The sequence below is a fragment of the Oncorhynchus mykiss genome, chromosome 9 (genome assembly GCF_057628025.1).
Source record: "Oncorhynchus mykiss isolate SJ-2025 chromosome 9, ASM5762802v1, whole genome shotgun sequence".
Lineage (NCBI taxonomy): Eukaryota > Metazoa > Chordata > Actinopteri > Salmoniformes > Salmonidae > Oncorhynchus > Oncorhynchus mykiss.
In genome coordinates this window covers 31,382,657-31,404,433 of record NC_143030.1, presented here as the reverse complement: position 1 = coordinate 31,404,433, position 21,777 = coordinate 31,382,657, and the positions used below count along the sequence as shown (strand labels likewise).

The following is a 21,777-nucleotide window of genomic DNA, read 5'->3' as shown; positions in this document are numbered from 1 at the left end:
TCCGTGGGGGTCCGTGGTTACAGCTAGGGGGAGGCGTTGTACAGTGGTCACACAACCAGGAAGAGCTTGATAGAAAAAGTCTCGCAGCCTAAGTGAAGTGTCAGTAGGCAGGCACAGAGAACAGCAGGTCTCGACGTCCCTGACAACCCCTAAACTCGTGCCAATAACTATTATTGGATTCGGAAACGGAGCTGGAAGAGTAAATGTATTTGAATTTTAAAGCTTATTTTGTGAATTTGGTTTATCGTTTGAGCTAGAATATTGTCAATTTGAAACACAGCAGAGAAACTCGAGTGGCTTTTGAGGTTTACAGTCTCAACCTACTAGAGACAGTCTTCCCTATCCTTTGCCATGGCTTCGACAACCTGTACCAGATTTACCGACGAGTATAATCTCTACGAAGAGCTGGGAAAGTAAGTATTACAATGTTTTTTAAAACATTTTTTTAAGCCATCTTGATTGCGTTATGTTTAAGTACTGACGCTCTAAACGATTGGTTCTTAATAAGATTACCTGTTACCTGCGTGGTGCACAGAAACGGCGCTTACTGTATTTACATGTTGTCTTTAAATAATTATCCTAAACCTGTCCTCTTTAAAAGCGTTTTTTTTTAAATATATTTTTAATTCGGTTTAATGTTTACGTATTTCAATAGCTCTTGGCAAGTCCCCGCCCTTTCAGTGGAGTAACCATTGTAGTAAGGGCGTTGAAATTCCCAAGTGGTGCGTTTTCGTTTATAAAGGGTAGCGCCTCCAAGTTTATCGAAAAACCTTTCTTCAGAAGCAATGTCATCCTCAGCTCTCAGCAAAATGAAAGTGCCCATGTAAATGTGACCTATTGATCCGCTCTTTATTATTATTGCCCAATGCCCACGTGTCATTATGCTTGTTCTTGCAGTTATTGTCAACACATTGATATTAATGATGGTGTATTGTAGGTCCAAGGGTCACCGTTTTAAATTGGTAACAGCCCTCTATCTCTGTGTGACTGAGAAGATGCCCTTGGCATTACTGACTGTAGACTGCCCTACTGTACCAGCACAGGGCGCCTTTGCGGGGGTGGGGACAATAATTATGTCACTCGCACTTTCTCTGTCTTCAGTGCTATTTTCAGCGACGTGTCAAGAAGTGGTGCGAGGCTCCAGTGCTTGTAGTCTATTTCTCTTTCTTTGGCATTACATGTGCTGGACTATATGCAAACCTCTCAAATTTGACTAGTTACCCAGGGATCCACGGGGCACCTTTTTTTTTGTCTCACCTGTTTAAAACGATAGAAACAAATGTTTTGATTTGTCACCACTGCCTTTTTATGTCTCAATAAATGACCATTTTAAAGTCAAGTCAATCAGCTCCATTGTTTGAGTACTCATCTGTTTTTATGTTTTCCTAAAGGGGAGCTTTCTCCATAGTGAAAAGATGCATGAGGATCTCCAGCGGACAGGAGTATGCTGCCAAAATCATCAACACAAAGAAGCTATCTGCTCGGGGTAGGATCCTCTACCATGTCTTTGCCGTTTCTGTTGACAACCACTGAATATCCCAACAACTCCCTGTTATGTCAAAAGTTTTCAGTGAGATGCACAGGTGGTGGCTTTTGCCTGGTATTTATCTTCAAATGACACGGGAACATGGTACATAAGTGGTATGCAAGCGTTTCCCAAAAACGTTGTCCTCGGGACACCAAGGGATGCACTTTTTATTTAATTTTTTACACTGATTCAAATGATCAAAGCTTGATGATTAGTTGATTATTTTAATCAATTATGTAGTACTAGGGCGAAAACCAAAACGTGCACCCCTTGGGGTCCCGAGGACCGAGTTTAGGAAGCCCTTGTGGTATGCAGTTCCAGAGAAGGATCCATTGTTGCCACATATTGCTCAGTAAATACCAGAGCTGGAACCAAGTCGCACTCATTTGAGTCACAAGGTCGGAGTCTCAAGTCAAGTCCCAAGTAGAACGGGTCAAGTCTCGAGTCAAGTCCAAGTCGTACATTATAAAAGCAAGTCGTAACCTGTCCTATCTAAACACACAGGTAGAGAGCAAGACTGCACAGCCTCCCCTTGAGAAACCAAATCAGACCTCTCTAACAGGATTACAAACGGGTACATATAAGCAATTGGCCACTCGCAGGACCATACAAGTAACCAATTGGCAAATACAACCAATAAACTGGTTCGACAATGTTATTTTTTTTTAAAGGCAATTTCCACAGCCATTGTTACATTGGTACATTCATCTTAATCAGACGTAATGATTATTAATGCTATTTCATCACCATTCATCACCATTCATACATGGAACAATCATTTTCTCTTATTCAACGTTCTGACCCCAAAGCGTGGCCCGCCCTCCTATTACGCACCACCAGAATGAGAAACACAGGACACATGGAACTCTGACATAACCCGGGAAATGTGAACAAAGGAAACACACGTTGGGTTAAATGAACAGAACTTAAGTGTTCCGAACGTTCGTTGCGCCCAGAGGGTAAGATATGGTCCATTTTAAAGGTATCAAACATGAAACAGAAAAATGGAATGGTGAAACGCTAGCAACTATTGTAGGATTAGATGGCATATAGATTGACCAAATATGCATTTTAAACGTGTGAAAGCAAGAGCAAACATTTCAACAATAGAGTTTGGAGAGCGCAAGTGGAGACGACGTGCCTGTGGTGCGTCTTCGCCACAGTAATAATTGAATTTGAACAACAAATTCCAAATGTTAGCTTCATAAGTAAATCATCAATTTCAAGCAATTTTGACATACCAAAAGACCAGTAGGCCTATTGTAGTAATTGTTGCTTGATGCCCCATTGCTGGTGAGCTTGCAAGTAATGCAAAGATCTTTATAACTAACCCAAGATAGATCAGAGCCTGTTCTTTCCAATGAATCATTAGTGGGCAGAACAAGCAAAGGAGGTGGGCAGAGCCAAGCGCGAGCTAGTAAGATACAATTGGCACATTCTAGCATTTATTTGCATATTTCCATTAGAGAGCGCCTACGGTATGAAGTGCCCATGTCCAATAACTCAATTCGTCCTTGCACTTCTTCTAAACAACTGAAGTTTTAGAAACTTTGGCATAGTGTAAAGAAGAAAAAAAAAAAGTCTACTCTTGTTACAGATTCTTGTTTTGGAAACCGAAAACTGTAGGGCAATCAAATGTTTCATCGATGAGAAAATTATCTGAATGTAGGCCAAAATCCATATCGCTCCGTCTTCCCCCACTACTGGCACCCTGGGCTTCCTCTCATCACCATATTTGATACAGAGTGGAAACGCCAACCAGATGCTTCACGTTTATATGTCCGGTGAAATATGTGGCTCATTGTTCTATCTGTGGTTAATATTCTTGATCACCAAAGCATTTTGTAGCAGGCAATTTTCTCTCCCTACAATTAGATGTTTGCACTGACCTCTGATCTTATAGCTGCACAGCAATCTGTTTCCTAGCTCACCTGACCTGTGACTGACTTTGCTTGTCCAATCAGAGGGCCTAGTGTGCATTTCACTAGCCAATCTGTTGCACGTTTGTTTTGCTAGGGCGACGCTGTGACTACTGTCTCTGGCTGCGTGGAGAGTCATGCATGGAGACTGTGCCACACAATTTGTGACAAAATGTTACAAAACCTGGCCGAATAATTTCAAGTCGTCAGCTTCAAGTCATAAAATTTGTGACTCAAGTCAGACTTGAGTCTAAGTCATGTGACTCAAGTCCACAACTCTGGTAAATACCAGCTGAGCTAATGTCACCAAGAAGAATGTGTCTTGGCTAGAAGGGATACAGTTTATGTCAGAGACATCACACTCTCGCTATGAACTCTGACTTTGAACAGCTAGTAATGCTGGCTATCTGACACTAATTCAATGTTTTACATTTTTGTAATAAATTATTTCAATGGACGAGAGGAAATATAACTTGTAATGTTGGTCACCATCTATATGTCACAGTGACATGCCTAGCTATTACTGCCCTCGGGATGCATCATGCATGACAACAAGCCGGTGTGAATGGCAAGTGCACCGGTGTTGTATTCAGGTACTTGCCAACGCGAGTTGCTTCATTCTGGGCAGCTGTATCATTAGGTCTCAGGCGGTAGCTAACATGGTCCACTTTTTTCCCTCCCAAAACTTATTTATCTGGAGTACGATAGCCAGGGCCGGCCCTGGACGTTCTGCCGCCCTAGGCGAGACAAAAATAACTACATCTTAGACATTCTTATGAATCTAAGCTTAGCACTTTCAAATGTTACCTTTCCACCTAGACAGAGGCTCTACTGATGCAGAAAACTGTAAGCTTCAACTGCTGGCTACTCGTCCGTTGTATAACCCAACAACAGAAGTGCTTCCCGGGTTTAAACAAACATCTATTCTTTTCAGAAAGAGATGAGATCAATTATCAGGGACAGAATAGCATTTTTTTTTTTTTTTATCTCCTCGAATATTATAGGCTGCAGTTTAGCGAAATCGATATCCCCATATGCATCGGAGTCACGTCTTTCGTGGCCATTTTAGAGCTTGTTTCTACCATAAGGCATCACCGAGTTAAGCATTGTTATAGGACGCTTGATATAATCTGGATACGTTTTATGTATTTATTTCAAAATATAAAGCAAACAATATATATCCTTTGTTAAAGAAAAGGGCAACAGGGATATGTGATACCCTCACTCAATTCGATCCCTGGTTTAAGTCGAACACAGGTCAAGCCCTTCCCAGACACCAAGATATTTAATCAGTGCATGCGACAATATTGGAGTATTTGGCTTTACTGACATCTATGGATATTATAATTGTCTGTCAAACAGGTAGGTTTACCACTTATTCTTTGGAAGATGAAGAAATAAACTCAAATTATCTATGTAATTCTGTGTTTAGGCCAATTCCCCTCCTTATCCTGATGTGGCCCAGCCTGCACTAACATATCCCGTAAAGATCCATTCATATATTTTGGCCACTCACAGGGATCTTTTTTTTGTTTTGTCTGGGAGTCGGATTTAGCAGAAGCACCACCACTGTCGTCGGGGATGGGGAGCAACGAGTCTGGGTCCAAGATAGTAGGGTCTTCCCCGGCATTGTTTGGAGGTGTGGCGAGGCCTGGTGCGAACACCTGTTCTTGTCCAGCCAGAGAGCTGTCATCATCGTTGGAAGTGCATGGTTCGGACTCACCCGGTTTGCCCTCTTAGCTGCTAGAATCAACGAACGGGGGATTGTTGTTCTCGGGAAAAGAATTGCTTGTCCTCGTAGGCTTGTCATTTGCTTGCTGCACGCTGATACATTTCACCAGTGAATTTCTTTGGTTTAGAGATTGTGCCTCTTTTCTCATTGTTTAAAAAAATATTTGCTTCCTGATAGTTTTTGTCTCTTAGACATGGTAGCAAATTGTTTCAAATCTCTATAGATTACTTTTAGCAAACATTATATCGACTAGTAGTAACTAGCTAATGTTAACAGGCTAAGTTAGGCTACTGCCTTAATCACTAATTGTCTATATCACAAAAAAAACAATTTATTTGGCAGATACATTTTTATTAATGTTTCACAATTGGATATTCCCATATAAACACACATCACCATAGCTTTGGGGTGGGGTGGAGGCGGGAACTGCAGCAACGCTATGAGCTGGTGGTGTAGTAGCCAATCAGGTGCGCCGGAGTGTGGCAGCCAATTGTCAAAATGCCGCCCCAAATTCAAGTGCCACCACAGGTGGCGGCCTAATCTTGCCTAATGAGAGGGCTGTCCCTGACGATAGCAATTTACACGAGAAATTACTTATTGGTACTCCCGCTTGCTCAGCACTGCCTACCCACAGTGCGGCGAGGGAAGTCGATAGTGTAGCCATCAGGGTGACTGCTAAAGCACATTTGTTGTAGGTATTTCCACCACAAATGTTTTTTTTTAATTGAACCTTTATTTAACTAGGCAAGTCAGTTAAGAACAAATTATTTTTTACAATGACGGCCTACACCAACCAAACCCGGAAGACTCTCGGCCAATTGTGCGCCGCCCTATGGAACTCCCAATCACGGGCAGTTGTGATACAGCCTGGATTCTAACCAGGGTGTCTGTAGTGACGCCTCAAGCACTGAGATGCAGTGCCTTACACGGAACCCAAAACGGCTGCGCGTGTGCGCCATCGTGCATACATTTATTTTGTGCCCCAACACCAAACGCGATCACAACACGCAGGTTAAAATATCAAAACAAACTCTGAAAAGCATAAAACATTTATGGCAATTTAGCTTGCACTTGCAAGCTAATTTATCCTATTTAGCTAGCTTGCTGTTGCTAGATAATTTGTCATGGGATATAAACATTGAGTTGTGCATTTAAGGTAAAATAACAAGATCCTCTACTTCCGACAATTAATCCACACATAAAACGGTCAACTGAATCGTTTCTAGTCATCTCGCCTCCTTCCAGGCTTTTTCTCCTCTTAACTTTATATTGCGATTGGCAACTTTTCATAAATTAGGTGCATTACTGCCACTGACCTCATTCGTCTTTCATTCACCCACGTGGGTATAGCCAATGAGGAGATGGCACGTGGGTGCCTTCTTCTAGAAACCAATGAGGAGATGGGAGATGCAGGACTTGCAGTGCGATCTGTGTCAGAAATAGAACTGACTTCTATTTTAGCCCTTGGCAACGCAGACACTTGTTGGCGCGCGCAATAATTGAAAAACATAGATTTGTAAATGTATTTTGCCACGCTCGCTCATGCGACGCGAGTGGTGTAGTCAGCCTGTATCTAACGCCCCTCGGGAGCCCAACTACAGCATTTAACGTCTACATTTTTGTGGGGAAAAAAATGTAACAAAATTGAATGATTCTGAACACACTCCAAAGTCCCAACTTCGGCAGAAAAAGTTTCAAACTCTCGCAGGAGTTTGACATGAGCTGTATCCCTTCTAGCCATGCCCAGAAGAATGCGGTATGTGGTTCTAGTTTGTTGGTCACTTGTCTCAAAGCTCTGTCAGCCTGTGAGAATTACAATAACCCCTCTGACCTCAGTCAATGACAGGAGAATTCTTCAAGACCCAATTGACCTGCAAACCAACGTCCCCCAATTTGCTCTTTCTCCCTTATCTTTTGAGGGTACAGTGTACATTCATAACAGTATGAACATGACTGTATGAGCATGACAGTAGTTGGATGTGGTCAGGCGTCTTTTGTGACTGCTTATCAACGTCTATCTTTACAGTTCCTGTTTCACTTTCATACCCTTCGTACTCCTTGTGGCGAGGCATAAATACCGTAGCTTGTGATTATGCAAGTCATAACAACATCGGTTAACCTGCATTGATTTCTGATTAGCAGTACACGATTCACAGTGTAGCCTATTGTGTCACAACCCCAGTCACTATGGGAATGGACCCGTGTTTGAAGCGAAACTGCACGTGGTAGAAATAGACATGCATTCTTTATGACCTTTTGTGTGTCTATTTCCTGGTGCTACTATAGCAAGTCTTTCCTCCGTACATTGGACCGCCTGTCTAGGAAGCAGCTCTCTGGCCTGTTTTTTTTCTCTTTTATTCTCTCCATCCTTCTCTCTGAGGGAGTTTGTGGGTCGTGGCTCCCCGCTGTCTGTATGCCATTATGCTTGTCTGATTTCCCTCCACAAGCCTTAATGGGCTGCTGACAGACACACTAAGACACACACGCGATGTCTCGTGGGGAATCGGGGGTTTCCTTGCTGCACATACACTTTAGAACAGTCTGCTCGGGTGACGGAGGGCTAGAGACTAGGAAAGGGATGGAGTGAGGGATGAATAGGACTAAGAGACAGGAATGTAATTCTATCACAGACAAGTGCTAGACAACATGTCTAGAACAGAACATTTAATTAAATGAGCGCGGGAGAACAATAGGGAAGGAAATAACAGAGCTGGAATGAGGAAACAGTAGCCTTTTTCTTACACAATCCCCTTTGTCTGTGCTAGCTACATAGAGTAAGGCGACAATTAGATTGCTGAGGTGATGAATAGAGGGAGGCCCAGGGAGGGTTGAGGAGAAGTTTGAGTTTTTTTCCCCCCCCATGATTGATCCCAGGCTAGGATTGGCTTGACTGAGTGACTCCACTGAGATGTGGCTGCCCTTACCTGAGAGCAGGAGAGATCGTGTCTCCCCATTTCTGAACTGACGGCCACCTTAGAAGAAGGAAACCCCAGCTCTGTGTCCTGGAGGGCTGGAGTAACATACTTAACAGGCTGGGGATCATACCTCACAGGTTTATGTGGTGATAAAACAAGCCACTGTATCTAAGCTGTAAATCTAGCACCAGCATTTTGAAATCTTATCCTGCTTAATGGCATTGAGTAGGCTACTAATAATGGGCAGTACTGTAGAGTAGGGCTGGGAAGTTCCAGGGACCTGACGATATGAGATTATCATAATGCTTAGGTGTCGATACGATATGTATTGTGATTCCCGCGATTCTATATGTATTGTAATTCGATGTTCCAAACATATTGCTCACTATGCACTGAGTGTACAAAACATGAATAACACCTGCTCTTTCCATAACCAGTTGAATCCAGGTAGAAGCTATGATCCTGTATTGATGTCACTTGTTAAATCCACTTCAATCTTTGTAGATGAAAGGGAGGAGACGGGTTAAAGAACATATATTTTTTAAGCCTTGCGATAATTGGGACATGGATTGTGTGTGTGCCATTCAAAGGGTGAAAGAGCAAGACAAAAGATGCCTTTGAACGGGGTATGGCAGTAGATGCCAGGCGCACCGGTTTGTGTCAAGAACTGCAACGCTGCTGGGTTTTTCCACACTCAATAGTTTTCCGCATGTATCAAGAAGGGTCCACCACTCAAAGGACATCCAGACGATTTGACACAACTGTGGGAAGCATTGGAGTCAACTTGGGCCTGTGGAATGCTTTCAACACCTTGTAGAGTTCATGCCCTGGTGAATTAAAGCTATTCTGAGGGCAGGAGGGGTTTTGTACAATCAGTATATGTTTGCTGCAGAGAGACTAGAGCGCATGAGAACCAGTTTTGATCAGTCAGAGAAATGGTGATGACAACATGTCTCACTATTTAAAAAGATTCAGAGCAAACTATAGGATGGAAAATACTGGCGTTTTGCCGTAGGTACAGCCGACTAGCGCTAGTTAACTTTACCTACAGAAGCAAAATACAATTGAAGTCGGAAGTTTACATACACCTTAGCCAAATGCATTTAAACATTTAATCCTTGTAAACATTCCCTGTCTTAGGTCAGTTAGGATCACCACTTTATTTTAAGAATGTGAAATGTCAGAAAAATAGTAGAGAGAATTATTTCTTTCAGCTTTTATTTCTTTCATCACATTCCCAGTGGTAGGACGTTTACATACACTCAATTAGTATTTGGTAGCATTGCCTTTAAATTGTTTAACTTGGGTCAAACGTTTCGGGTAGCCTTCCACAAGCTTCCCACAATAAGTTGGGTGAATTTTGGCCCATTCCTTCTGACAGAGCTGGTGTAACTGAGTCAGGTTTGTAGGCTTCCTTGCTCGCACACGCTTTTTCAGTTCTGCCCACACATTTCTATGGGATTTAGGTCAGATCTTTGATGGTCACTCCAATACCTTGACTTTGTTGTCCTTAAGCCATTTTGCCACAACTTTGGAAGTATGCTTGGGGTCATTGTCCATTTGGAAGACCCATTTGCGACCAAGCTTTAACTTCCTGACTGATGTCTTGAGATGTTGCTTCAATATATCCACATAATTTTCATTCTTCATGATGCAATCTATTTTGTGAAGTGCACCAGTCCCTCCTGCAGCAAAGCACCCCCACAACATGTTGCTGCCACCCTGTGCTTCACAGTTGGGATGGTGTTCTTCGGCTTGCAAGCCTCCCCCTTTTTCCTCCAAACATAACGATGGTCATTATGGCCAAACAGTTTTATTTTTGTTTCATCAGACCAGAGGACATTTCTCCAAAAAGGATGATCTTTGTCCCCATGTGCAGTTGCAAACCATAGTCGGGCTTTTTTTATGGCAGTTTTGGAGTAGTGGCTTCTTCCTTGCTGAGAGGCCTTTCAGGTTATGTCGATATAGGACTCGTTTTACTGTTGATATAGATACTTTTGTACCTGTTTCCTCAAGCATTTTCAAGGTCCTTTACTGTTGTTCTGGGATTGATTTGCACTTTTTGCACCAAAGTACGTTCATCTCGAGGAGACAGAACACGTCTCCTTCCTGAGCTTTATGACGACTACGTGGTCCCATGGTGTTTATACTTGCGTACTATTGTTTATACAGATGAACGTGGTACCTTCAGGCATTTGGACATTTCTCCCAAGGATGAACCAGACTTGTGGAGGTATACTTTTTTTTTATGAGGTCTTGGCTGATTTCTTTTGATTTTTCCCATGATGTCAAGCAAAGAGGCACTGAGTTTAAAGGTAAGCCTTGAAATACATCCACAGATACACCTCCAATTGACTCAAATTATGTCAATTAGCCTATCAGAAGCTTCTAAAGTCATGACATAATTTTCTGGAATTTTCCAAGCAGGTTTAAAGGCACAGTCAGCTTAGTGTATGTTAACTTCTGACCCACTGGAATTGTGATACAGTGACTTATAAGTGAAATCTATCTGTAAACAATTGTTGGAAAAATGACTTGTGTCATGCACAAAGTAGATGTCCTAACCGACATCGTTTGTTAACAAGAAATTTGTGGAGTGGTTGAAAAATGATTTTTAATGACTCCAACCTAAGTGTATATACATTTCCGACTTCAACTGTATATACAGTACCAGTCAAAAGTTTGGACACACCTACTCATTCAAGGGTTTTACTTTATTTTTAGAGAATGCCAAGAGTGTGCAAAGCTGTCATCAAGGCAAAGGGTGGCTACTTTGAAGAATCTCAAATGTAAAATACTTTTTTATTTAAAAACACTTGTTTTGGTTGCTACATGATTCCATATGTGTTATTTCATAGTTTTGATGTCTTCACTATTATTCCACAATATAGAAAATAGTAACAATAAAGAAGAGCCTTGGACTGAGTGTGTCCAAACTTTTTACTGGTACTGTATATACAGTGCCTTCGTGAAGTATTTAAATTAAAAAAAAAAAAAACACTGAAATATAACATTTACCTAAGTATTCAGATCCTTTACTCAGTATTTTGGCAGCGATTACAGCCATGAGTCTTCTTGGGTATGACGCTACACGCTTGGCACACCTGTGTTTGTAGTTTCTCCCATTCTTCTCTACAGATCCTCTCAAGTAGGTTGGATGGGGAGCGTTGCTGCACAGCTATTTTCAGGACTCTCCAGAGAGGCTCTGGCTGTGCTACTCAAGGACATTCAGAGACTTGTCCCGAAGCCACTCCTGCGTTGTCTTGACTGTCTGCTTAGGATCGTTGTAAACCTTCGCCCCCAGTCTGAGGTTCTGAGTGCTCTGGAGCAGGTTTTCATCAAGGAGCTCTCTGTACTTCGCTCCGTTCATCTTTCCCTCGATCCTGATCCCTCCCGCTGAACAACAGCATGATGCTGCCACCACTGTGCTTCACCGTAGGGATGGTGCCAGGTTTCCTCCAGACTTGACGCTTGGAATTTAGTCCAAATAGTTCAATCTAGGTTTTTTCAGACCAGAGAATCTTGTTTCTCATGGTCTGAGTCTTTAGGTGCCTTTTGGAAAATTCCAAGCAGGCTGTCATGTGCCTTTTGCTGAGGGGTGGCTTCTGTCTGGTCACTCTACCATAAAGGCCTGATTGGTGGAGTGCTTCAGTAATGGTTGCCCTTCTGGAAGGTTCCCCATCTCCACAGAGGAACTCTGGAGCTCCTTCAGAGTGACCATCAAGTTCTTGGTTACCTCCCTGACCAAGACCCTTCTCCCCTGATTGCTCAGTTTGTCCGGGCGGCCAGCTCTAGGAAGTGTCTTGGTGTTTCCAATCTTCTTCTTCCATTTAAGAATGATGGAGGCCACTGTGATCTTGGGGACCTTTAGTGCTCCAGAAATGTTTTGGTACCCTTCCCCAGATCTGTGCCTCGACAAAATCCTGTCTCGGAGCTCTAAGGACAATTCCTTTGACTACATGGCTTGGTTTTTGCTCTGACATGCAACTGTGTCCCTTTCCAAATCATGTCCAATCGATAGAATTGACCACAGGTGGACTCCAATCAAGTTGTAGAAACATTTCAAGGATGATCAATGGAAACAGGATGCACCTGAGCTCAATTTAGATTCTCATAGCAACGGGTCTGAATATTTATGTAAATAAGGCATTTCTGTTTTTGCTCTGTCATTATGGGGTATATTGTGTAGATTGCTGGGGATTATTATTTTTTTAAATCCATTTTTAGAGTAAGGCTGTAACATAACAAAATGTGGAAAAAGTTGAGGGGTCTGAATACTTTCCGAAGGCACTCTATATGTGTGTGTATATAACTCTATCCTTTTTTTCCCCCCCTCGTCACCACTGTAGAGCAGTGTTTCGCAAATTCAGTCCTCGAGTACCACCAACAGTACATATTTTGGTTGTGGCTCCGGACAAGCACACCTGATTCCACTTGTCAACTAATCATCAAGACCTTGACAAGTTGAAATGCAGTATGTTGGCCTGGGCTACAACAGAAATGTGTGCCGTTGTGGGTACTGGAGGACCAGAGTTGGGGAAACACTGCTGTAGTGTGACACAGAGGGGCAACCTGTCTATGTCCTTACATGGTGTGGTGTTATCAGACTCCACTGAAAGCAGGGAGAAACGTGTACGCAGTGGATTGGCCTTGGTTCACTGCCCTGCACTGTTTTGCTTGAGTTAGCTCATGTGTTATCAAGTCAGTCTGTCCCCGTTATCAAATACGTTTCTGTTTAGTAACTAGTGAGCTGCTTTCTTGTGCCTGTGTGCAGTTGGCATTTTGTCACAATGTGCATGTGTGATATACCCACGCTTATTTAATTGTTTGTCCCTTTTCTGTATCCACCACAGGCAGCCCACTGCTTTAACAACAGTGATAATGCTTTAACGTTTGAGGGAATTATTTGCAGTACAGTGCTGACATTCAAGGTTGCTTGTCCTTGCACTGGGGATTCCCGAAGTGGGTCGTGTAAGTTCAGAGGCTCGTGCGATGGTGAAACTCCATAGGGAAGAGTGCCTCCTTACTGACCCACGCTCTTTTTGGCTGGCCGGGTGGAGGTGTTTGGTGTACAAACCTATTTTTCCTCACACGCTTCTGTCAATGCATGGCCATCGGGAGTAGTGCTTTCTGTACTCCATATCTCTCATTTGGTGCTTTCCCCCCTTCTCTAAAATTGGTTCATATTTTTCATGCGTATGTTTTTGTACCTCCTTCCTGCGTGGTAAGATGAGGAAGTATCAGTTTTTGGTGTCAACTGTCTTTCTATAAAGTTGTTGCTTAAAATTCTCTCTTGGTTATGTCTAAGCTAGCAACGAAGACATACGTGTAGGTCAAATGCTACTCATCCACAACGGCAAGCTTGTTTGGTTGACAGTTCAGGCCTACATTGGAAAATATCGGCCAGTGGTCAGACATCAAGCCAGCTAATATTTTCTGTTTGTGGAAAAACAGCAGCTCAACAGTCAGTAACAGAGGAAAAGATCAGCTGAAACCCCGCCATCCCAGGGCTGTGGAAAAGCCACTGGCAATTGTGCACAACGACCACGCTGCTTCTGGCTCCTGGAAGAGAATAATCTTGGCATTCCCATGGACACAATGAGATTTACGGGAAAGTATGTTTTTCCCTCTTTGTTCCGTTAGTCCAAGTACTAGCCTGGAGCTGATGTAGAGAATGTGGATGGAATCACGGAATCCAGACATTAAAACCATAATTCAACAATATAAAAACATGTATTGAACTTGGTAGGAAATCAATTAAATGTATTGAGAATTTATTAATTTGCCCACATTTATTATAAGACATGAACAGAATTCATCAGTGATTTAATTCGTATTTCCTGCAATTTTAAGAGGAAACGAGAATGTCTATGTGGCCACATTTACTTCCAGTTCTCTGCTGGAACTAATTGCAAAAATCACTGATGCCGGAGACTTATATCTCCCTCTCTAACTTTAAGCATCAGCTGTCAGAGCAGCTTAGCTATCATTGCACCTGTACACAGCCCATCTGTAAATAGCCCACCCAACTGCCTCATCCCCATATTGTTTATCTTTTTTGCTCCTTTGCACCCCAGTATCTCTACTTGCACATTTCATCTTCTGCACATCGATCACTCTAGTATTTAATTGCTATATTGTAATTATTTTGCCACTATGGCCTATTTATTGCCTTGCCTCCCTAATCTTACTACATTTGCACACACTGTATAAATCATTTTCTGTTGTGTTATTGACTGTACGTTGTTTATCCCATGTGTAACTCTGTGTCACACTGCTTTTCTTTATCTTGGCCAGGTCTCAGTTGTAAATGAGAACTTGTTCTCAACTGGCCTACCTGGTGAAATAAAGGTGAAATAAAAAAATTAAATGTTTGTGGCTACCACTTTCTGTAGCCGTTAGCAACGATGCAAATGAAAACAGTCTTCTGGTAGATGGAAAGGCTTTCCCAAAAACCTTCTCCATTAAATGATAACTGCAAAGGAGCCTAACCTGGTAGAAGGATCATGATTATTTGCATCAATCCAGGGTATTTGTTTAGACACTCTATCATCACGTGCGTGACAAAAACACTGCTAAACCATAGCCTCTTGCTAGGTGTGCACTTGAATTAAAGGGTAACTACACCAAAATCTAAATTTCTTCGATTTTTCCCAAGCATCGTTGTGGACTAAACATCCAATTTTGTTTTTCTATTAAAATTCCGAAACCTGGAAAAACAAAACGGAATTAGGCAAGAAATAAAACTGATTCTTTGTTGTTTGAAATACTTCCTTCAGTAAACTTGGCCTTATGATATTTTAGACTTGTGTCAATCTCCAAACATGCAATCTCTGGCCACTCAAATCACCCTGGGGTCATTTAGAAGCAGATTTAGCACAGACAGTTGCCATCATCTCGGATAGGGTATCTTTTTCTATATGTTTTAGTTAGTAAAATCAGTTTTGACTTGTGCCTATCCTACTAGGCTCTGTCAGGCTCATTCTCTGCCAATGAGAGGAGTGTAGACTCACCCTCCGACATGGGTTGATTACCCAACCAGACCTCCTAAAGTCTATTTCAGTGGCCCCATAGCATCTAATTAGCATAATACAACAAATTCCATAAAAATCTGTTAGTTAAAGCTCGAGATTTTTTGTTGTTGTTGTTTTGAATGCATCTCAATCCACAGCATCCGCCGACGATGCACTTCAGCAAGGTGACGGAGCTGGAGCGTTGTTTGTCAGACCATGAGACATCCCGGGAAATCAGTCTTCTCACAAAATCGTTTGTAGCGTCCAAACCGTTATGACCCCCTCTATGGAAAGATGACTCTCACGAGCACGCCCACGTGCCTCACAGGACTCTCACAATGCACCAGTTTAAAAAAAAAAAATGAATGGAACTAATGTGTATATATGGAGCCAGTTTAGTGCCAAAAGTATGGGGTTAAATAGAATAAGAATACAAAAAATGGTATCCGGATCTTATCTCTGATTTATAGGACTGCCACTTCAGGACAAACTTTCTTTTGATGTTTTTTGGGGACTATCTGTTATTCAATGCGTTTGTATGCTCTAATAGCAGGAAGGGCCAAATTACATTTTTCATCAATGCTAATGCGCGCACACACAGCGCCCACCATAAATCAAAATCACACTGGCCTGTGCCTTGGCTCATCCTTCCAATATGGCAGATCTTGGTGTCTGGGAATACCCTCTTCACACCAGCATGAATACAGATGATTCGATCACCCCAAAGACAGACATATCCTCCTCAGAGCCCTAACTTTACCATGACTGATTTGACTGCCTTTCTCAGCTTTATATTTCACACCACTTTCAGTTAGTGAATGGACTTCATTTCTGTTATGGTGAAATGTGGCACTAGCTGTGAGGTTCCCCAAGGTGTGAGGGATTTTTTCCCTTCACTCTGTTCCATGGCTGTATATCTCTGTCTGTCTCGTTTTCTTTCACGGCCACGGGGGGTGTTGAGTCATAAACGGTGTTCGTGTCACCAGTGGAAGAGCAGATGGAGTTGTGGTGTTTTATCTCCAGGTTATTTTTGTTTATTCATTCTTTGTAAATCTGAATGGATTTGTGTAAAAGCAAAGCCCTCGGCCCGTTTTAACCCTCATATTCCATTCAAGTGTGTGTGTGTGTGTCTGAAGTCCACTGTGTTACATCACCTTATCAGTATATCTGCTAGGACACCCTGGATATTATGCTGAGCTAGTACATTCCCAGAGCATTTCTAGAACAGAGGAACAAAAGAAAAGCTACAACATTTGGTATGGTGTCAGGAGAACATTTCCTGTGTGTCTGTGCGCATCCCTGCCCCCCCCCCCCCCCCCCCCCCTGTGTTTCAGGCAGGCAGGCAGGCTAAAAATATCTCATTAGACAACAGAGGGGGAGTAAGAGCAGGAAGTAGGGAGAGAGAGGGATGATGTCAGTTGACGAACTATCAGAATGAACAAAATACTCAAGAGCCTTGGCAAAGCGATTTCACATTTGGCTGCATAATGTTCAATGAATGTCAATGAATGAAATGTATTTATATTCCTTCTTATTTCCGTCCTGAATCGGGTCACATGCAACAAAGTATGGCTATATGTTCCGGGTTCTTGTTACGGTCCCTCTAGTTCCACCCAGCCGTGACGGGAACAGTCGTGGGTGAGATGGATCAGGGAAGAGACTGGGAGAGATCAGAAGTGCGTGATGAGACGAGCACAGTGCAGAGGAGCGCACCGCGCCTGGGCCACATGTGCATCAGAACATGTTGTTAGCCACCGTGTCGACGGAAATTCTTTAAACAAATCAAATGAAATTGCAGAGATGGAATCTGGTGTCATCCCCGGGTTTGGCATATCATTGGCGTGGAGGTCTCCTGTTCTTTCTCTCCTGTCCTTGATATCCAGGCATTTTGTCATTCATTTTCGAATGATTCTCTTGTCATTTAGATGATAAATCCATGAAATGCATGGTTTGTCACCATGGTTGGTCACTTGAATCTAAAGCTCAGGCGAGGGGTCCGTCATCAATGTGAGTTGGTTACCAGTGTCTCATTGCGATTTATAACAGTGATGGATACTTGTGGATAATGTGCCACTGAATCCACACACACAAGCACTTGTTTTCAAGCTCCAGACAGATCAGTCTCAGATATCCTCTATCCCATCACTGCTAATACAAAAACATTGACAAACAGGCCGGTCAGGTGTCAGAACGAACGAAGGATTTTGATTTTATATCGTTCTCTCGTTTCTATTCTGTGATCCACGTTGGTTATTTTCCCTCTCCTTCCCTTCGCCTGTTTCCAAGCTCATTTTCCAGTTGGCTGAAACAGCCCTGTGTGTGTGTGTGTGTGTGTGTGTGCTCTGTCTATTTTCAGACCTGACTTACACTCCCTCAGAAGCGCTAGGCTACGCTAGCTAGCTCCATCACCAAGCCACTACACCACAGCCTGTCTGGCACGAGCACTCCTTAAATAATATACAGAGAGAGAATCCACAAAAACAGCTGAAATAAAAGTTGATTCACAAAAACAGTCATTTGTTTTCTCCACCCACCGGGGGTTTGGGGGTGGAAGGATTATCAGTGCATGATTGAATGCAAAAGAACGAAGACATTGAGTGCAGGGAAAAAAAATTGACTCTACTCATACCGTGTGATTTTTTTTTTGCGTAACCACATGCGCGTGCACACACCGTGCATCACGTCGAACCGTAACCCAGATCCTATCTATGTAAGCCTGAAGTGCTGCCAAGCCTGTCATCCCTGATCGATCTGTATGTTTTTTTTCTTCTCCTTCTATTTCCACCTATGGAGGGATAAATGTGAGCTTTCCCCTTGTGCTTCAGTCTAAATCCTTATTTAGCAAAGTAGGCCAGGGAACTCGGGGGGTGGGGGTGGTACAGGGCTCCCTTAATTATAGCCTTTTTGTCTGGGAGACAGGGACAGAAGGGGCGCTCACACTCTTAATGAACGATGACACCATCCACCGGGCCTTCTGGCGTTAAGCATCTATGGCCTTTTCTCATTTTGGCAGTCTGTTCTCCACCCTCTCCTCGGTCCTCGGTCCTCTCTCCTCCATGACCCGGGAAACCGATAAGTGGTCGAGGAGAATTTCTTAGTAGGCGAACGGAAGAGTGTCCTCCCCTCCTCCATATCCATCTTTCATCGAGGATAGTCATGTGTATCCTATCAGAGTCCTTCGCGGAAGACTTTTGAAATCTGCCACACCCTCTTTACATCAGCTATGTTTTTGTCAGAGAAGAACATCTTGCACATGTTTAAAACGATAAGCAGCACGTTTTTCTCTAAAATGTATTGCACAACTGAAGATGTATTTTGAGATCCACCCCTGCTAACACATTTGTGTCTATGTTCCCTCTCTTCGCTGCCTCTCCTCGATTGATCTTTTTCAAAAGGAGGCAAAAGAGCATGCAGGAGTTGAGCAAATCTAATTGGGGGAAAAGGCCATTGTCTCTCTCACTGTTTTTCTCTTGCTCGCTGAGAAACAGGACTAATGGAATGGAAACTTTCTGGGGATCATTATTTTTCATTGACCTCTGACCTCCTTGGTGTTTTTTTGTTCTTAGTGCTCCTGGAAGATGGGTTATGTGTAAAATGTGTTCTGTGTGCAGGAAGAACAGTGGAAACACACGGCAGTAATCAGATGGAATTTGACTGTGTCGAGAATATCCCTTTTCGACACCAGTCGTCCTTTGTCATCCATTCCCTCTGTTATTCTTCCACACAGCGTGCCAGCCGGTCTTACAGGTGTTAGGTGGCTTATTCTAGCTTATGTTCCAAGCCAAGACTGTCAAACACACTCCTTAATACAAGCGGAACAAGTCCATTCTCCTTCACCCTGCCGCCATCTTAGAAAGCACTACCCTCCTCTGTATTCACACATTCAATGATTGTTATTCCAGTCTTCTCTGCTGAGGTGGACGGTGTTCTCCCCAGCAGTACTGGGTTTGTCCTTGACGAGGCCACGCTTTTTGAAATTTCGACAGCAATATGTGATTGTGTGTGTGCGCGCATGCGGAGGGCTCATTGTCATGTAGTAAGAGCCCCCCCCCCTTGCTGAACAGGAAATGCGTTGTAGATACTGTATCTATCTTATAGGTGTACAGTGCATTCGGGAAAGTATTCAGACCCCTTCCCTTCCTCCACATTTTGTTACGTTACAGCCTTCATCTAAAATGGATGAAATTAAATGTTTTCCTCATCAATCTACACCCAATAATGACAAAGACGAAACAGGTTTTTAGATTTTCTTTCCCAAATGTATAAAAATGGTCTTTATTTACATAAGTATTTAGACCCTTTGCGATGAGACTCGAAATTGAGCTCCAGCGTATCCTGTTTCCATTGTTCATCCTTTGAGATGTTTCTACAACTTGGAGTCCACCTGTAGTAAATTCAATTCACTGGACATCATTTGGAAAGGCGCACACCTGTCTGTATAAGGTCCCACCAGTTGACAGTGCATGTCAGAGCAAAAACCAAATCATGAGGTCGAAGGAATTGTTCGTCAAGTTCCGAGGCAGGATTTTGTTAAAGCACACATCTGGGGAAAAGTACCAAAAGATTTCTGCAGCATTGATGGTCCCCAAGAACACAGTGGCCTCCACCATTCTTAAATGGAAGAAGTTTGGAACCACAAAGACTCTTCCTAGAGCTGGCCGCCCAGCCAAACTCAGCAATCTGGGGAGAAGGGTCTTGGCCAGGGAGGTGAACAAGAACCCGATGGTCACTCTGACAGACTTTCGGAGTTCCTCTGTGGAGATGGGAGAACCTTCCAGAAGGACAACCATCTCTGCAGCACTCCACCAATCAGTCCTTTATGTTAGAGTGGCCAGATGGAAGCCACTCCTCAGTAAAAGGCACATGACAGCCCGCTTGGAGTTTGCCAAAAGGCACCTAAAGGACTCTCAGACTATGAGAAACAAATTTCTCTGGTCTTATAAAACAAGATTGAAATCTTCGGCCTGAATGCCAAGCGTCACATCTGGAAGAAACCTGGCACCATCCCTACGGTGAAGCATGGTGGTTGCAGCACATTTTCAGCGGCAGGGACTGGGAGACTAGTCAAGATCGAGGGAAAGATGAACTGAGCAAAATACAGAGAGATCCTTGATGAAAACCTGCTCCAGAGTGCTCAGGATGTCAGACTAGGGCGAAGGTTCACCTTCCAACAGGACAATGACCCTAAGAACACAGCCAAGATAATGCAGTAGTGACTTCTGGACAAGTCTCAATGTCCTTGAGTGCCTCAGCCAGAGCAGGTCTTGAACCTGATCGAACATCTCTGGAGAGACCTGAAAATAGCTGTACAGCGACGCTCCCCATCCAACCTGACCGAGCTTGAGAGCACCTGCAGAGAAGAATGGGAGAAACACCCCAAATACAGGTGTGCCAAGCTTGTAGCTTCATACCCAAGGAGTCTTAAGGCTGTATTCGCTGCCGAACATGCTTCAACAAAGTACTGAGTAATGGGTCTGAATACTTATGTAAATGGGACTCGTATTTATTAATATGCTCAAATGTTTTTGCTTTGTCATTATGGGGTATTGTGTGTAGATTGATGAACGTGTTCTCTCACGTGTATTGTAACCTACCATCTGATCCCGTACTGTGTATATAAATGGCTTCAAAGCTGTGCTCATCGTCACCGCCTCTTATGCTACATTACTATGCTACATTAGTCCAATAAGAGAGCGTTCTGTATCCCTCGTACAATGTCTATTCTGTTCATCAGCCGCATTGTCGTCCCGGAGCTTTGAGCCGAGCCTCTGTTCCCTCATACAAAACGTTACAATTCAGACAACGTTCAGGCAATGTTCCATCACTAATGACCCCTATGTGGTAGACCGGCCCCCTCATACTCTCCCTGGGTAATTAACTGTTCACACTGGGGCTAATTAAGGGCTTCTAATGATGCATCACTCACCCAGAGACCAGACAAGCTGTACAAGCTATAGAACAGAACAGTTTGTGACCTAGTGCTATGTGTACTCAGCCAATGTAGTGCCAGAGTGTCAGGGAAACTTAGAGCAGGCACGATCACAGTGACAGCTTGTTCTCTCTCGCTCTTGCTTTCTCTCGACTGGGTGTGAGACTAGAGAAGTGAAGTTCAGTCATCAAAGCAAGACGAGCTTGCGTCTGTTAGGGTATCTGTAATGGCAGGTTGCTGTCACACCGTTCTAGGTGAGGTTACGCCAGCTAGGTGTTTCTGAGAGCTCATCAATAAATCCGGGATTATTCAAATCTACAACCCGGTGGGTGACAAGCACGGCCCCTTAACTAGTCATCTTACAGGGATCGTGGACGTAAAATCATATGCTTTTCAGTGATTGCATATCATTACAACTTGTTGGAATACCTCCCATCTACCTCCCATAAGCGAAGGTAGTACAGAATGCTATGACTAGGCTTTCCACTAAGTACACTTGTGGCTAGGGCTGGGAGATTATGGCCAAAATTTCATATCACAATATTATTCACTTTTTATTTTACAGTATTTTATGTTTTGGAATAATAATTTCTTAATTTGCTTTGTTGTGCATGAACCTAGGGCAATAACATGTACATTCTGAGTGATTTTTCAATGGGGCATTCTCCATTCTGATTAGTTTTTTTTTAACGTTCAATCAAACTTCAACCAAAAGTTTATCATTTGAGATAATTTCCACAC

The 21,777-nt window shown here is 43.0% G+C and overlaps 1 protein-coding gene across 17 annotated transcripts in view; it reads left to right on the top strand.

Annotated features, from left to right (window-relative positions):
* Nucleotides 1-25: 25 nt before the first annotated feature.
* Nucleotides 26-21,777, top strand: part of camk2d1 (calcium/calmodulin-dependent protein kinase (CaM kinase) II delta 1) — a 120,465-nt gene continuing 98,713 nt past the window's right edge. For 5 of the 17 annotated variants that reach the window (XM_021615346.3, XM_021615342.3, XM_036987760.2 and 2 more), the window contains exons 1-2: nucleotides 69-413; nucleotides 1,392-1,486. In XM_021615346.3, coding sequence (XP_021471021.1) covers nucleotides 352-413; nucleotides 1,392-1,486 — 157 coding nt within the window. In that variant the 5' untranslated portion in view covers nucleotides 69-351. Of the gene's footprint in view, nucleotides 414-1,391; nucleotides 1,487-21,777 lie in introns of all 17 variants that reach the window. The other 12 variants (XR_016483195.1, XR_016483196.1, XM_021615343.3 and 9 more) reach the window with 7 other exon arrangements.